General features: G+C 38.1%; 4 protein-coding genes across 10 annotated transcripts in view; 3 read left to right on the forward strand and 1 right to left on the reverse strand.

Moving 5' to 3' along the window:
* The window catches only part of LOC144645468 (uncharacterized), a 4,168-nt gene extending 1,255 nt beyond the window's left edge, over positions 1 to 2,913 (forward strand). The window contains exons 2-3 of one of the 2 annotated variants that reach the window (XM_078505052.1): positions 641 to 927; positions 1,266 to 2,912. In XM_078505052.1, coding sequence (XP_078361178.1) covers positions 641 to 886 — 246 coding nt within the window. In that variant the 3' untranslated portion in view covers positions 887 to 927; positions 1,266 to 2,912. Of the gene's footprint in view, positions 1 to 640 lie in introns of both variants that reach the window. The other variant, XM_078505051.1, reaches the window with a different exon arrangement.
* Positions 1 to 12,541, forward strand: part of LOC144645353 (intraflagellar transport protein 52 homolog) — a 74,396-nt gene that overhangs the window by 1,870 nt on the left and 59,985 nt on the right. The window lies entirely within an intron of this gene.
* LOC144645680 (uncharacterized) lies at positions 3,485 to 5,827 on the forward strand. The gene is made up of 2 exons (XM_078505234.1): positions 3,485 to 4,034; positions 5,325 to 5,827. Exons 1-2 carry the CDS (start codon positions 3,708 to 3,710, stop codon positions 5,568 to 5,570), a joined length of 573 nt encoding a protein of 190 aa, XP_078361360.1. The 5' UTR covers positions 3,485 to 3,707; the 3' UTR covers positions 5,571 to 5,827.
* Positions 9,192 to 12,541, reverse strand: part of LOC144646993 (otoferlin-like) — a 45,512-nt gene continuing 42,162 nt past the window's right edge. For all 6 annotated transcript variants that reach the window (XM_078506721.1, XM_078506719.1, XM_078506720.1 and 3 more), the window contains 3 exons: positions 12,171 to 12,271; positions 11,209 to 11,356; positions 9,192 to 10,644 (listed from right to left, as the gene is read on the reverse strand). In XM_078506721.1, the coding sequence (XP_078362847.1) occupies positions 10,612 to 10,644; positions 11,209 to 11,356; positions 12,171 to 12,271 (282 nt within the window). In that variant the 3' untranslated portion in view covers positions 9,192 to 10,611. The remainder of the gene's footprint in view (positions 10,645 to 11,208; positions 11,357 to 12,170; positions 12,272 to 12,541) is intronic.

A 12,541-nucleotide genomic window follows, 5' to 3' on the forward strand; every position in this document is an offset into this window, starting at 1 on the left:
CCGTGAGTCTCACGGCAAAATCGTGAGACTTAAAGGGTCTGTGGATATTTGCCATGAAACATTTAACCTTTGTACAACACAGTTGGTATGGTTTGATTGGGATGTCAAAATGTTTTCGAAGAGTATGGATGAAGTTTCAAACCAGGAGTCCTTAGAAAATGAAACTACTTGTTTGAACTTTTGTTGGTTTATACTTATTTATTGCAAACATTTGACAGTTTGATAAAATGTTGCCAACTTTGTTGTATTTTGGTTGCAAAAGTTTCTATAATGGTTTGCCAAACTTTAAATGCTTTTAAACCCTCAAGTTAATTATTTTCTTAGTGGCCTTTGGCCTCTTTTTTTGTGGAATATTTTTTTTTATTTTTTTTTTTCTTTTTTTTTTGCCCCGCGGGCGGTTATTCCCCCAATTCGCCCCGCAAAGGGGTTTATGAGGTATCATACAATGTTTGATACCCACCCATACAACGTTTTTTCATGACATGTTTGCACTTAGATGCAACTGATGGTATGTCATCTTAGTAGACAGTCAGCATGTTCTATTTGGAAATCTGCAAATCTGATTGGCGACAACAAGTTTCTCATCATTTTTCTATTCGCACAATTAACCATTAAATTTGTCTTTTCTCTTTTTCTTCAGATTACCCTACTCATTGCTGGCATTGGCTGGGGCGATACTATAACCAGGAAAATCATCTACTGGGGAATGTTGACAGGTGACATTTTGCTTGTCGCAATCCAAGCAGCATTTGTGCACAGCATGTCAGAATGGCATGCTGTCAACATTGCAATCGTCACTGTGGCATCTGCATTTGGACTTTTTAGAGTGATCACTCTGATTTTTAACCCTGGCTGGTGGCTGTGGGTGCCAGACCCTAACTACTGAACAAATGTAAAGTTTATATAAAATAAAAATGTAAATGTAAAGTAGTAAATAATAAAGATGGTAAATTTAAGGCTCGGTAATAAATAATGAAGATGAAGTATTCAACATGACACGAGCATGGGACAAAGAAAAATTCTGAGTCCCCGACGGGAATCGAACCCATGGCCTCCCAGATAACGGTTGGGCGCGCTAACCAACTGAGCTACAAGAGACTCGTGGTGAGCTGGGCCATTTTACTAGCACCACAAGTCTCTCGTAGCTCAGTTGGTTAGAGCGCCCAACCGGTATCTAGGAGGCCATGGGTTCGATTCCCGTCGGGGACTCTGAATTTTTCTTTGTCCCATGCTCGTGTCATGTTGAATACTTTATCTTCATTAAGTGTAAAGTATGTAATAATAATTATAATTGATTTTCTCCTGATAAAAGTTATAACATTGTTTAGTTCCACTAAATGTCCATACTCCCCCCCCCCTCACACACACACACACACAGAACAGAAGGGATTGGAAAGTCCTGGGGGTGAGGGGGTTCTTGAAGACCAACAAATTTAAGGAATGCATGAAGTTTAATTGCAATTTACAGAGGGGTTGGGGGGGGGGGGCTCTGATGAAAAAAATGCCTTCTGTGTGGGAGGTATGGATATTTTATTGAACTCCACATTGTTTCTTTCAGTGATGATCGAAAACTTTGACAAAAGTAGTTGTTAGGAAAGGCATGTCTCGCGAGGCCTTGGATTGGAATCTACCCAATTAACACAGTCTATTACGTCATACTCTCTCCTGACATCTCACTCATACACTCCACCAAAGCACCAAGTTTGTTTACTGACACCCTTTTTTCATTGTTATGCACATACTGGCTTTCTATCGACATCCATCTTTCAATGTGCTAAACAACCATCACAACCCACGAGCTTAGCCTACTGAACTTGTGGGCTCATTTGCATGAAACCAACACATGCATCGACTTTGATTGGCCCATTTCTTTACATAAACATGCCCTCAGTGAATAAGGGAGTGTTTTAATATTTTTGTGAAATAGCTATTTACAGCAGCATTTGTTTTTTTTTGCTATTTATTTTTCTTACTTTTTGTGGATACCAGGGCAGATTTAGATTGCAAAACAGTCAGGAGTTTTTCTCTAAAAATGTTTGAATACAGTTCAAGACTGGCACAATTGCAAAAAAATACGACTTTTTTTGCTGTCTAGGATTTTCTTTTTGTTATTTAATCCAATAAATGACCATACATGTAACAGCTTTAACAGTCAGTGAAGTAAATAATATTATGATTTGTAAATGTCTCACCAGTGCAAAGTAACTAGTACATAATAATTATTTAATTATAAGTGGTTTTTACTTTAGATTTGTCTGTTTTGTAATTTTTATAATGTTTTTGCATAGTTTTTAAAAAGTAGATACAAAAAAAATTATGCTGAAAGCTAGGTCATTTCTGGATTGTCTTTTGCCTCTGTTAAAAATTTACAAGGCTTGGTGCAGACCCTTTCATGCAAAAGTTAGTTTTACATACACCGTATTTATGTTAATGCAAATCAAACTTTTTTCATAAGAAAGCTTCTGGACCAGTAGTAAAACAGGGCAAGAGAGAACTTAAAAAAAGAAAGATTAAAATGAGAATAGACACATATGTTCCTATAATTAAAAATAATAAATCAGTTGTCATATTGCTGTGATTTGTACTCGCTCTAATCAGTATGATCAGTTTACTACTGTATTCCAGTAGGACTTGAAAAAGTCATATCTGGTCCTCAAGGACAAGTAGATTTTCCTGCAGGCAATTAACTGTTCATGCTCACTTTCCCCATGGGCAGGTAACACAATGTGTGCAAGTGTTTTAAGGCCTCTAGAGAATTAGACCTGTTCTCTGATCAGCCGAAATATTGTATTAATGTCAGTTTTCTGGAAATAGACCAAACTTAATTCTTCCAATGATATTATTATTTTGCTTAGCCTTCAAAAAACAAAAAAGGAAAAATAAAAAGAAAGAAAACAATTAATTTGCAATGGATGCGAACTCTATCTCTTGGCCTTTCGGCCTGGGGCGCTTTCCATTCGTGTCGGAACTGGCTGGCTGGTCCGGTGGTTTTGAATGTGAAATGGGTCTTAGCTTTTACACGAGATTTTCCCACAAATCCATTATTACAATGTATCATATTTATGTATTGACTGATTTGACAGGACAAATTTGACTAACAACAGAATTCCGTTCTCGAATGTACCGGTCTGGACGGCCGGAAAGCGCCCCTGCTCTCGATTAGCAGCTAGATGAAAATCAAACTAAGTGAGGTGAACTGAAGTGCGGAAAGTTTAACATCATTTGTTTTGGCAAATCTTTATTTGCCAGTTTGTTGTTTTCAATTCTTGTTTCATAATACCTTATAAAAGGAAATTAACGCTTCATGAAATTAACGCGAATTGCATAAATTTGCGTTAATTTTTGTTCCTGTTGTCTTGAAGTTTTTTTTTCTTGTGTTACCCTCTCTTTCGCGTTAATTTTCTTTCTTGGAAAGTAATTTTTCATTCGATTCGCGTTAATTTAAGTCGCGTTTATTTCAAATATTAATTTAACGGTTTAAGGAAATTTTTCTTTCCGAGTTTAGTGGTTTATAGCCACTTTTCACCATAAAACAAACATAGTCACGTGACACACACTTATCTTCGCCGTGGGGTCCGCCGTGGGCGGGAAAACGGAACTAGCACATTCCTCCTTACGTTCCTGTAGATCGTGACTTTTGCATTTTTCCTCCGCGCGTGCAGCACCGACAACTGTTGTTGATCACGAAACAGAAGGCTGTATTTATTATGGATCTCGAAAACGGTGCTGTAGATCCTGCAGATGCCGAGGGTCCGACTGCCTCGAACGACAGTACATGCTGTTCATGGTTAACTTTGCCGTGTGCTCGTGAAGGCCGCGGATCGCGTTGCCTCCGCTGGCTCTGTGGTCGATGGCGTTTGTCGTGGAGTGTTGTGAGCGTTGTGGAGATCGTGTTGATGGTTTTGACTGTTGCGTACTACTACTTCCTCCCCAAATCCGCTCTGGAGAAGATGCTTCCAACTAATAAAGACGATCAAGTAAATCGATTGTCCGAGTGGGTCTTGAGGATGGTCGGAAATATGGTATGCGTTCAGGTCAGTATAAAACTTCAATTACTTTAATATTAAAGAACAACGTTTTGATTGGGCAAACAACGGAAAGGTGCTAAATGGCCCATTCAGCTCTCTGCTATTGCACATTTATGATTCATATTTGTACGAATTTTATAAAAGGCATTGAATGTTTTTAAATAAACAATCTTTGTTCAAAGCAGGTGACATAATAAGTTAATTAGAGCTACTTGATTTCGAGATCAGACTCGAGAGTGCATTGAAACGTCATGATGGTGAAATCTCCGGGACCGCGCCACCTGGGGTGGCTTGGGGTCCCTGGGGTTTAAATAAGGGGAGGTTGTACATTTCAGAGTTCTTGTTGTTTGCTGGTGAACGGCCAATTGTAACAGGGCCTTACAGCCTTGCAAATTAGTATATTATTAGTGATTCTAATATAATGAGAAAAAGTACTGAAGCATTTCAACTCTAAGAAAACAAGTGTGTACTTAATTTCTAAGTAAACTTCCTGTAACCTTGAAAATAATTTTTCTCAGCCCCACAAGCCTTGGTTTGGCCTGAAAATAAGGTAGGGGGTCTGCCCCCCCCCCCACCCGGGCCCCTCCCCTAGATCTGCCACTGTTATGTGCATTATATATGGGGGCATAGATATCTTTCTACATCAATCTTTTGACATTGTCTTTTGACGTGCTGTTTGAAATGAGCCAATTAAAACCGATGCCTACCTGTGTTGGTTTCATGCAAATGAGCCCACATGTTCAGAAGCTCATTCTAATTAGCCATGTTCAAAACGAGCAGGGGACTGGGTACGAATATTCAATATCGATTGGATTGAAAAATTGCCTGTCATCTGAAAGAGCATCCAAAAATTAGTACTGACCAAATTTGAGAGTTATTGGTTTAAACGCATAGGTATGGTTCACTTTTAGAAATTGCTAAAATAAGAGAGTTCAGTATGGATTGGAGGGACAGCTGTCCATCCAATCCATACTAAGCTCTCTTATTTTAACGATTTTTAAAAAAGTACTAATGCCTTTGCGTTTAAACCAATAACTCTCAAATTTGGTTGAGTTACTAATTTTTGGATGCTCTTTCAGATGACAGGCCCAATTTTTCAATCCAATCGATATTGAATATTCGTACCCAGTCCCCTGCTCATTTTGAACATGGCTAATGGGCTGTGATTGGCAGTTTCGATCCACCTTTTTTGTTTAGCACCTTGAAAGATGGATGTGGATTGAAAGCCGCTATGCATGTAATATAGAAAGAGGGCGCACATGTAAATAACTGTTTGCCTTAATTTTCTTCATTCAGATTGTCCTACTAATTGCTGGTATTGGATGGGGCAATACTATAACCAGGAAAATCATCTACTTGGGAATGTTGACAGGCGACATTTGCCTTGTTGCCGTCCAAGCAGCATTTGTGCATAGTATGTCAGAGTGGAATGCTGTCAACATTGCAATAGTCACTATGGCAACTTTATTTGGACTTTTTAGAGTAATCACTCTGATTTTTAACCCTAGTTGGTGGCGATGGGTGAAAGACCCTAACAACTGAACAAATGAACTACTAATAATAAATAATATTAATAATACTTGTAATAATAATTTATAATAATAATAATAATAACAACAACAACACAATAATAATAATAATAAATAATAATACACATGTAATAATAGTAATAATAATACAAGAATTTATAAAGTGCCAAAATCCTGGAGCTCAATGTCGCTTTCCAGTCTTTGTGTAAAGTAAATATAAACAAATGTTGGGGAGCAGGATGGAGCAGTGGTGAGAGCGCTCGCCTCCCACCAATTGGCCCCTGCCTCGTCCCCGGCGCGGGGCGGGGGGGGGGGGAAGGGGGGGTTCGATTTCCAGACCCGGCGTCATATGTGGGTTGAGTTTGTTGTTGGTACTTGTCCTTGCTCCAAGGGTTTTTCTCTGGGTTTCCTCCCTCCACAAAAACCAACACTTCTAAATTACAATTCGATCGGGAATTCAAGGGCCACAGGTTTGTCAGTCGAAAGACTGTTAAGTGCTACCCTCGTAAAATAAAGACGATTTATTTTATTTTAAATGTTAAGTAAATATAAATGTAAAAATAAATATTTTCTTAAGTTATTGTAAACTTAAATATTAATAAAAAAGAGTTATTAGGAGTGGCATGTCTTGGAAGGCCTTGGAAATCTACAAAATTAACACTATTACATTGTACTCTCTCTCCACTTTAATTTATAGAAATCTCACTCACACACTCCAGCAAATCAGCAAATGTAACATTTAATCAATTGAAAATTTTTCTTATTCTTGTCGCTATCTTTTCTCTAACACTGTAGCATACAAAGAAAACATTTTACTACTAAAGCAGTGATTCGATCTCTCACTCCCTAGAGTGCCATATGGCACAAGATGCCAATACATGCTTAGTATTTGGTCAAATTGTATGAAATTTGAACAGAAAAATGGTCTTGAATAGATCAGTCTTTTTAAAGCATAAAATCATACCCCCTAACATATGAGACCTGATTAACCACCCCTACAACTTTTGCAACTTTTTCCTCTTTCACTTTTAAAATCAAGTTAATATCTGACAACAGATCTGACAACCCTCACATTAAGAGCTGCAAATTAAGCTATAGTTTAGGGGTATACCCAAAATATATAGGTGGAATGAGATATTTTTTAATGTTTTATTTTTTATTTTCGCCTTTTGAATTAAAACAGTGACTTCCTCTATGTCGGTTAGTATGACATATGGCATGCCACAAACAATACCATTTAAATGAGATATAGCATGTGGTCTTCAGGTCCATAGTTACTGTTTTACAAAAATGTGGTATTTCCCACAGGAGTGAAAGGGTTATTAACCCATAAACTCCTATAAAACCGGCTGTACAGTAACCAGCTTTGATGAGCATTGGCCTCCACTTTAGGCATCTTGTTGAAGTTTGCTCAGAAATTTTTGAACTGAAGGCAAGCCCAGTAGAAAACCTTCAACCACAGCAAAAAAAAATAAGAAAAGAGGAGAAATGGAATGTGGTACTGGTTACTTGAAATCTTAGCCAAAAAGGAATGTTGCGTGACGACACTAAAAACGGCTGCTAGGGAGACTAGCATGCCCCCCCCCCCCCTTCCCCACGCTGCAATTTATATAGAGATCAGTATAAAAAGCTATCTAATGCTTTGGGTAGTTTGATGATGAGGGTGACTCTTCTACCAGGGAGAACTTTTCTTCAATACATGTAAACTTACCAATTTACCCATGTCTTTCATGACCTAAATTCCCAAACTCATAAATAATTCATTAAGTTAAAACAAAGAAAATTATAATGGTGAAGGAGGTTTGGATACCCGGTCTTTATTAGCATAGATTTTTGTGATTTCATTTCTCCGCCTTCTCCATAGTTTTTGTTTGTTTGAGAAGATATATCAAATACTCGAGACAGTGTTTCATCGACTATCCAGACACCTGTGCGTCATATTTTCAACTCCCTTCTCGGTGTTTGGAAGTTTGTTTATCCTTGACGCTCAGCAACGCCATAGAACTGTAGATCTTTTTAATACTTTAGGATGGATACCTTACTACATCGAGGCTGATATAAAAAGGTGCACTATAGCTCACCAAAGGATCATGGGTGCTTGCCCGTTATACATAAACGACCTATTAAGACTTAATAACAGCCAGCACAATAGGAATACACGGGGCGCTAATTTTACCATTTTACCAACGAAATTTAATAGAGTGAAAGAGGGAGGTCGCACGTTTTCCGCAACGACTAGTAAATGCTGGAATCACCTCCCCCTTAGGTTACGCACCTCTTCATCTGTAAATATCCTTAGGAATGCTTTGTATAAATATTTTAAATTAAGTCAGCTCAAGAATGATATTTTTACTCCTTTTTTAGATAATAACTTTTAGATTGTGTTATTTAGTAATAATTACCTTTGGATCAATACTGTGGATTAGTTTTTAAAATTTTAACTTACATTTCGATTTTAAATTAGGTTTTAACTAAATTTTAAATTAGATTATTGTTTATAGTAGATTCTTAATTTTTTTAGTACACTAGAGAGGGCCACAAATTTATTAGTTGTAAAACTATTACGTGTAACCCTCTATAAATAAAGTTTGATTGATTGATTGATTGATTGGACATTCCGATGAAACACTGCCTCTTGTGTTCGATATATTACGTCACACAGGGCCAAATACAACTTCCCTGTGGAAGTGAAATTTGAGTTGCTTGTCCAGAGGGCATGCCGGAATTCAAGATTATTCAAGCTCTGTTTACTGTTTTGTGATCATTGGAATTAGGGAGTCTAGTCTATAGGGGATCTGGGTATCGGATTAGTGCCACGCCCCTCTCAGATTGTGATGTAAAAAAGAAAAGAAGGCAGTGAAACCAACATAGTTGCTACGTTTTTCGTTTACGTTTGCTGATTTGTACTGTCATTAAAGCCTGAAAGTTGCATCTGGTTTACTCGCTACACCCACCACCAGGTATTCCCATATGGGAATACCTGTTAGAAACTATAAAGTAACACTCCTAAGACTCTTCTTTTTGTGGAATGGCTGAAAATTCAATTTACCCAAATGGGTTTCAACGCCAAACCAAACCAGTTACCATACCCTGTTTTATTTTTCTTTTATTTTATTTAATACAGGGCCCCCGTTGATACCAGTCCTGCGACTGAAGGGATCACCCTGTTTGTGTTTTAAAAAAATAAATCAATAAATCAATAAAAAAACTGCTCGTAATTGCATTAATTACATTCTAGTTTAGACACCAAAAATCCCTACCTTATCCCAGACTTTCATTTTTAGAATTGTTTAAATATCAGTGTTTTTAATGAAAAACCATCTGTCAACAACGTTGTCGAAGTGATGTTATTTACGTTTAGGAAAGCCTCTTTCTCTTCCGAGTTTCTTTTCCTATTCTAAACTTAATTCGTCATACCACTAATAAGTCTAATAATGCCCTATTCTAGACCAAAACGCTCTGATTTCAATACACTATCGCAGATTAGACTGCATGAAAACCATACCCTTCACATCGGCACATACCTATGCGAGTGCCCCTCCCCGCGGAATACTGCGAGTGGACAAGCTGTTTTTTCAAAGGCGAGGTTGAGTTCTTTTCACACAATAATAAAAAAAATCACTACAAGGCAACATTTCTCCATATTTATCTTTATTGCTCTGGATATTCAGTTTACCCTGACGTACGATAACTACACACTCAACTACTGATAAATATTCTGACCCAAAGCAAGAGAAAATGATGTTCTCTTGCCCATAGTAACAGTATCCCCACACTGGTAAATACCACGTTAAATATACTATTTTATTTACGTTACGCTACGATAATATTTACGTTCTGGCATTATCTGGTCCTCGTCACTTTATTTACAGCACAGTTTTACGGCTTCTCCAGCTCATTCTGTACAAATTTAACTCATTCCATGGCCTCAAGCCACTTAAATGAAATATTCTCTCCCATTAGGAGCTCATTGACATCCTAGGCTTCGGTGCAGTGCCCAATTGGCACGTCACGCAATCTTCATGACGATGAGCTTGCGTGACGTGCCAAGAGTCTACAGAACACTAGGAACGTGTCACGTAGAAGGTGGCCAACTAAATTAGCAGCTAGAAATCAATTCCGCAGGCTAAATATATGCTCACATAAAAAAATGAAATAATTACACTTCTTCTATTCTAATCTCCGACCGTTATCTTCCGCATATTTGCGCAATTTTCACTTTTCTTCTTTTCCTTAAAGAAACAATCTACAGCTAATTATATTTCAACAAAATGACCTGCGCTTAAAACTCAAAAAACGAAGAAAACTAACTTTACAAGCTATTTGAAAAGAAGGCTGATGCCTTTTGGCCAGCGTGCTACAAATATTCCTAAGCCTGTCCTAAGCTAGCATCCAAATTTATTGACGATCACAACGATTAACGCTGGTACGGTAGAAGACAGGAATAATTACTTGTTAAGTATTTTAACAGATTATGCGCTTTCGTGAAGTTTATTGCTTAGCATGCAACGTACTCGAGAGTTCGTAACGAACTCGTCTGATTAACGGCATTTGTTTGTCTTGGAAAAAAAAAAAAAAGTGGGGTAAATGATAAATAAAACGTTTGTTAAATAGTTGTAAATAAAAGTTTAAATCTTGAATTTTTGCTACGGGTTTCTGTATTCCTTAATAATCAAAAGTAACCCGTTTCAAAGTTTTCGACAAATTTCATCAAATTAAAAAATAAAGATACTTTCAACAAATAGCAGTCCTTTTCGAAAGGATTTACGAACAGAAAGCTGGCGGTAAAACAAATACAATATAAAACATAAAAAAAATGAAGTTGATTTAAGAAAATAAACTCCGATGATTGAATCTTGTAAATGTACATTACTTTGTAACAAAATAAACGCGTCTATATTGACAACAGCTCATATTTTAACGGCGACTATTTCAGCCTATTAAATAACTCTTAATAAGTTAAGGAACTTTGAAGTAACTCAGTTCTTTAAATAAATTAGTGAATAGTAGTCCACAGAGAGTCCCTGTTTGCTGTCTTTGACTGGGTCCGTGATTTATGCCCCGAAGATCTTCTTTACTGTGTAGCCCTGAAGAAGGAAAAGTTGAAAACGTTTTGGTGAGACATTGGGCAGCCTCTGGGGAAGGAGGAAGGGGAAGTTGCACTGACGTTACTGGGGAGAGCTGGAGAGAAAAAGTGTCAGTCAAATACCTAATCCCACGTGATGCACTGGGCAGTTTTCAATTAGTTGGATTTTGCGGTTGCTAAGTTGCGTTCAACACTGACCAATCAGAGTTAAGTCTCTCTAACTTCAGCCAATAAGAAGAAAGCTAAAAGGCAAACGTAGCCGGCTACGCTCTTATTTTCGCGCTCTTTTCTTCTTTACCTTGGCTTCTGGTTGAATACAAAATACTCGTCTTCAGCTACTGAAAAGTTACTGTTATACTTTCCCGTGGAAACGGTTTCGCAGGAGGCTAGAATGTGTGTAGATTGAAATAATTCGTATTTCACTTAGATGGGACGAAATTTTTCAATAAATTTGCTAAAATAAACTTGTAAAAAAAGGTCAGCGCTTATCGACAACCAACGGTGGTGCGCTTTTGTACAAAAAGGACCTTATTTTACATGGTTCGTATTCAAGAGGGGCTCTTACAGGCATGGAGTAGAAGAACAGGCCCATGAGAGCCACCAGCAGTCCAATGACCAGGAACTTGATCAGGCACATCTTGTAGTTATTCCACAGAAGGTACTTCAGCGACTTGAACGGATTCATGAACCACGTGAACGTTGAATCGGGACGGCTACAAGAACAAGACACTTCAAATAAGTAAAACAAACAGAATGGACGTGTTTTGATGTCACGTTCAAGGGACACTGTCACCAGTTTCACTTCAAAAACTCAAGAGCCAGCTATAGAGACATACGGAAACTACGAATATTGGTCCAATTTTGTTAAAAACCACCATGCAAGTGTAGTGAAGCGATAAACAAGCGATATTGTTGTGATGCCATCAGGAAATTTAGATCTCAACGTGACAAAGTCAGGCTGATTTTTTCAAGTTTCGTGCTTGTGGACTGGAAAAACATCTACACTTATTATGGCTTTGTTCTTCCTTCAACCACAATTTACTTTATCTCCATCTTATATCTCCATCTTATATCTCCATCTTGATGTAGGGAAGCCTAGAGCTTAGTGGTTCATACTTGCCGAAGCTTATCCCGGATTCTGTAGCATTAAGCGGCTAGGAATATTTCTACTCCCCCTGAATGGGATGGTAGTCCATCGCAGGGTTACCCCCCAGCATTTATGTCGGCGGTACCCATTTATACACCTGGGTGGGGAGAGGCACTATGAGAGTAAAGTGCCTTGTCCAAGAACACAACACAGTGACCCCGGCCAGGGCTCGAACTCGGACCGCTCGATCCGGAGTCCGGCGCATTTACCATTAAGGCCACCAAGCCTCCCATTCCATCTTGATGTACTAGGTGCATTTCATGTATGGAAGACCTATTTGCGATCTTTTTACCGAAAAGCATTAAAATCTCCGCGAGTGTCCCTTAAAATAATAAGAGGTGAATAGTAAAGTATGATTTGGTTTTAACAAAGTATCTTACTTTGGTTTCTCGAGAGCCTGCGGATCCTCACGTGCCCGTCCAGCGGGCTTCTTCTCGGCCTCTTCTTGAGTCAGTAATTCAAGTTCAGCTTCCACTTTTCCCTGTAGTTCAGATCACAATAAGAAAGAACAATGTTTCACGCGAATTCTACTTGCTTTCTCTGCGTAAAAGACGAATATAAGGCTCCCAATGGAGACGAAGCTAACAGCGTGGAAATTGGCAAATCGTCACTCAGCCATGATTTTTACTACTCTTACTTCAAGTACGAGTTTTTGCTATCTCATTTTAAAGAGTACCTTTACTTCACATTCTGTTTTGCCGTCTTATTTCAGTGTTGTAATCACAGAAATAAATAGTTGCGTTCGCTACAC

The sequence above is a fragment of the Oculina patagonica genome, chromosome 3 (genome assembly GCF_052425735.1).
Source record: "Oculina patagonica isolate OP01 chromosome 3, crgOcupat, whole genome shotgun sequence".
NCBI lineage: Eukaryota > Metazoa > Cnidaria > Anthozoa > Scleractinia > Oculinidae > Oculina > Oculina patagonica.

Bases quoted from the DNA above. Each gene is read 5' to 3' on its own strand.
- LOC144645680 (XM_078505234.1), top strand. From the start codon at position 3,708: ATGGATCTCGAAAACGGTGCTGTAGATCCTGCAGATGCCGAGGGTCCG. The intron at 4,035-5,324 runs GTCAGTATAAAA...TTCTTCATTCAG, and splicing joins GAAATATGGTATGCGTTCAG to ATTGTCCTACTAATTGCTGG.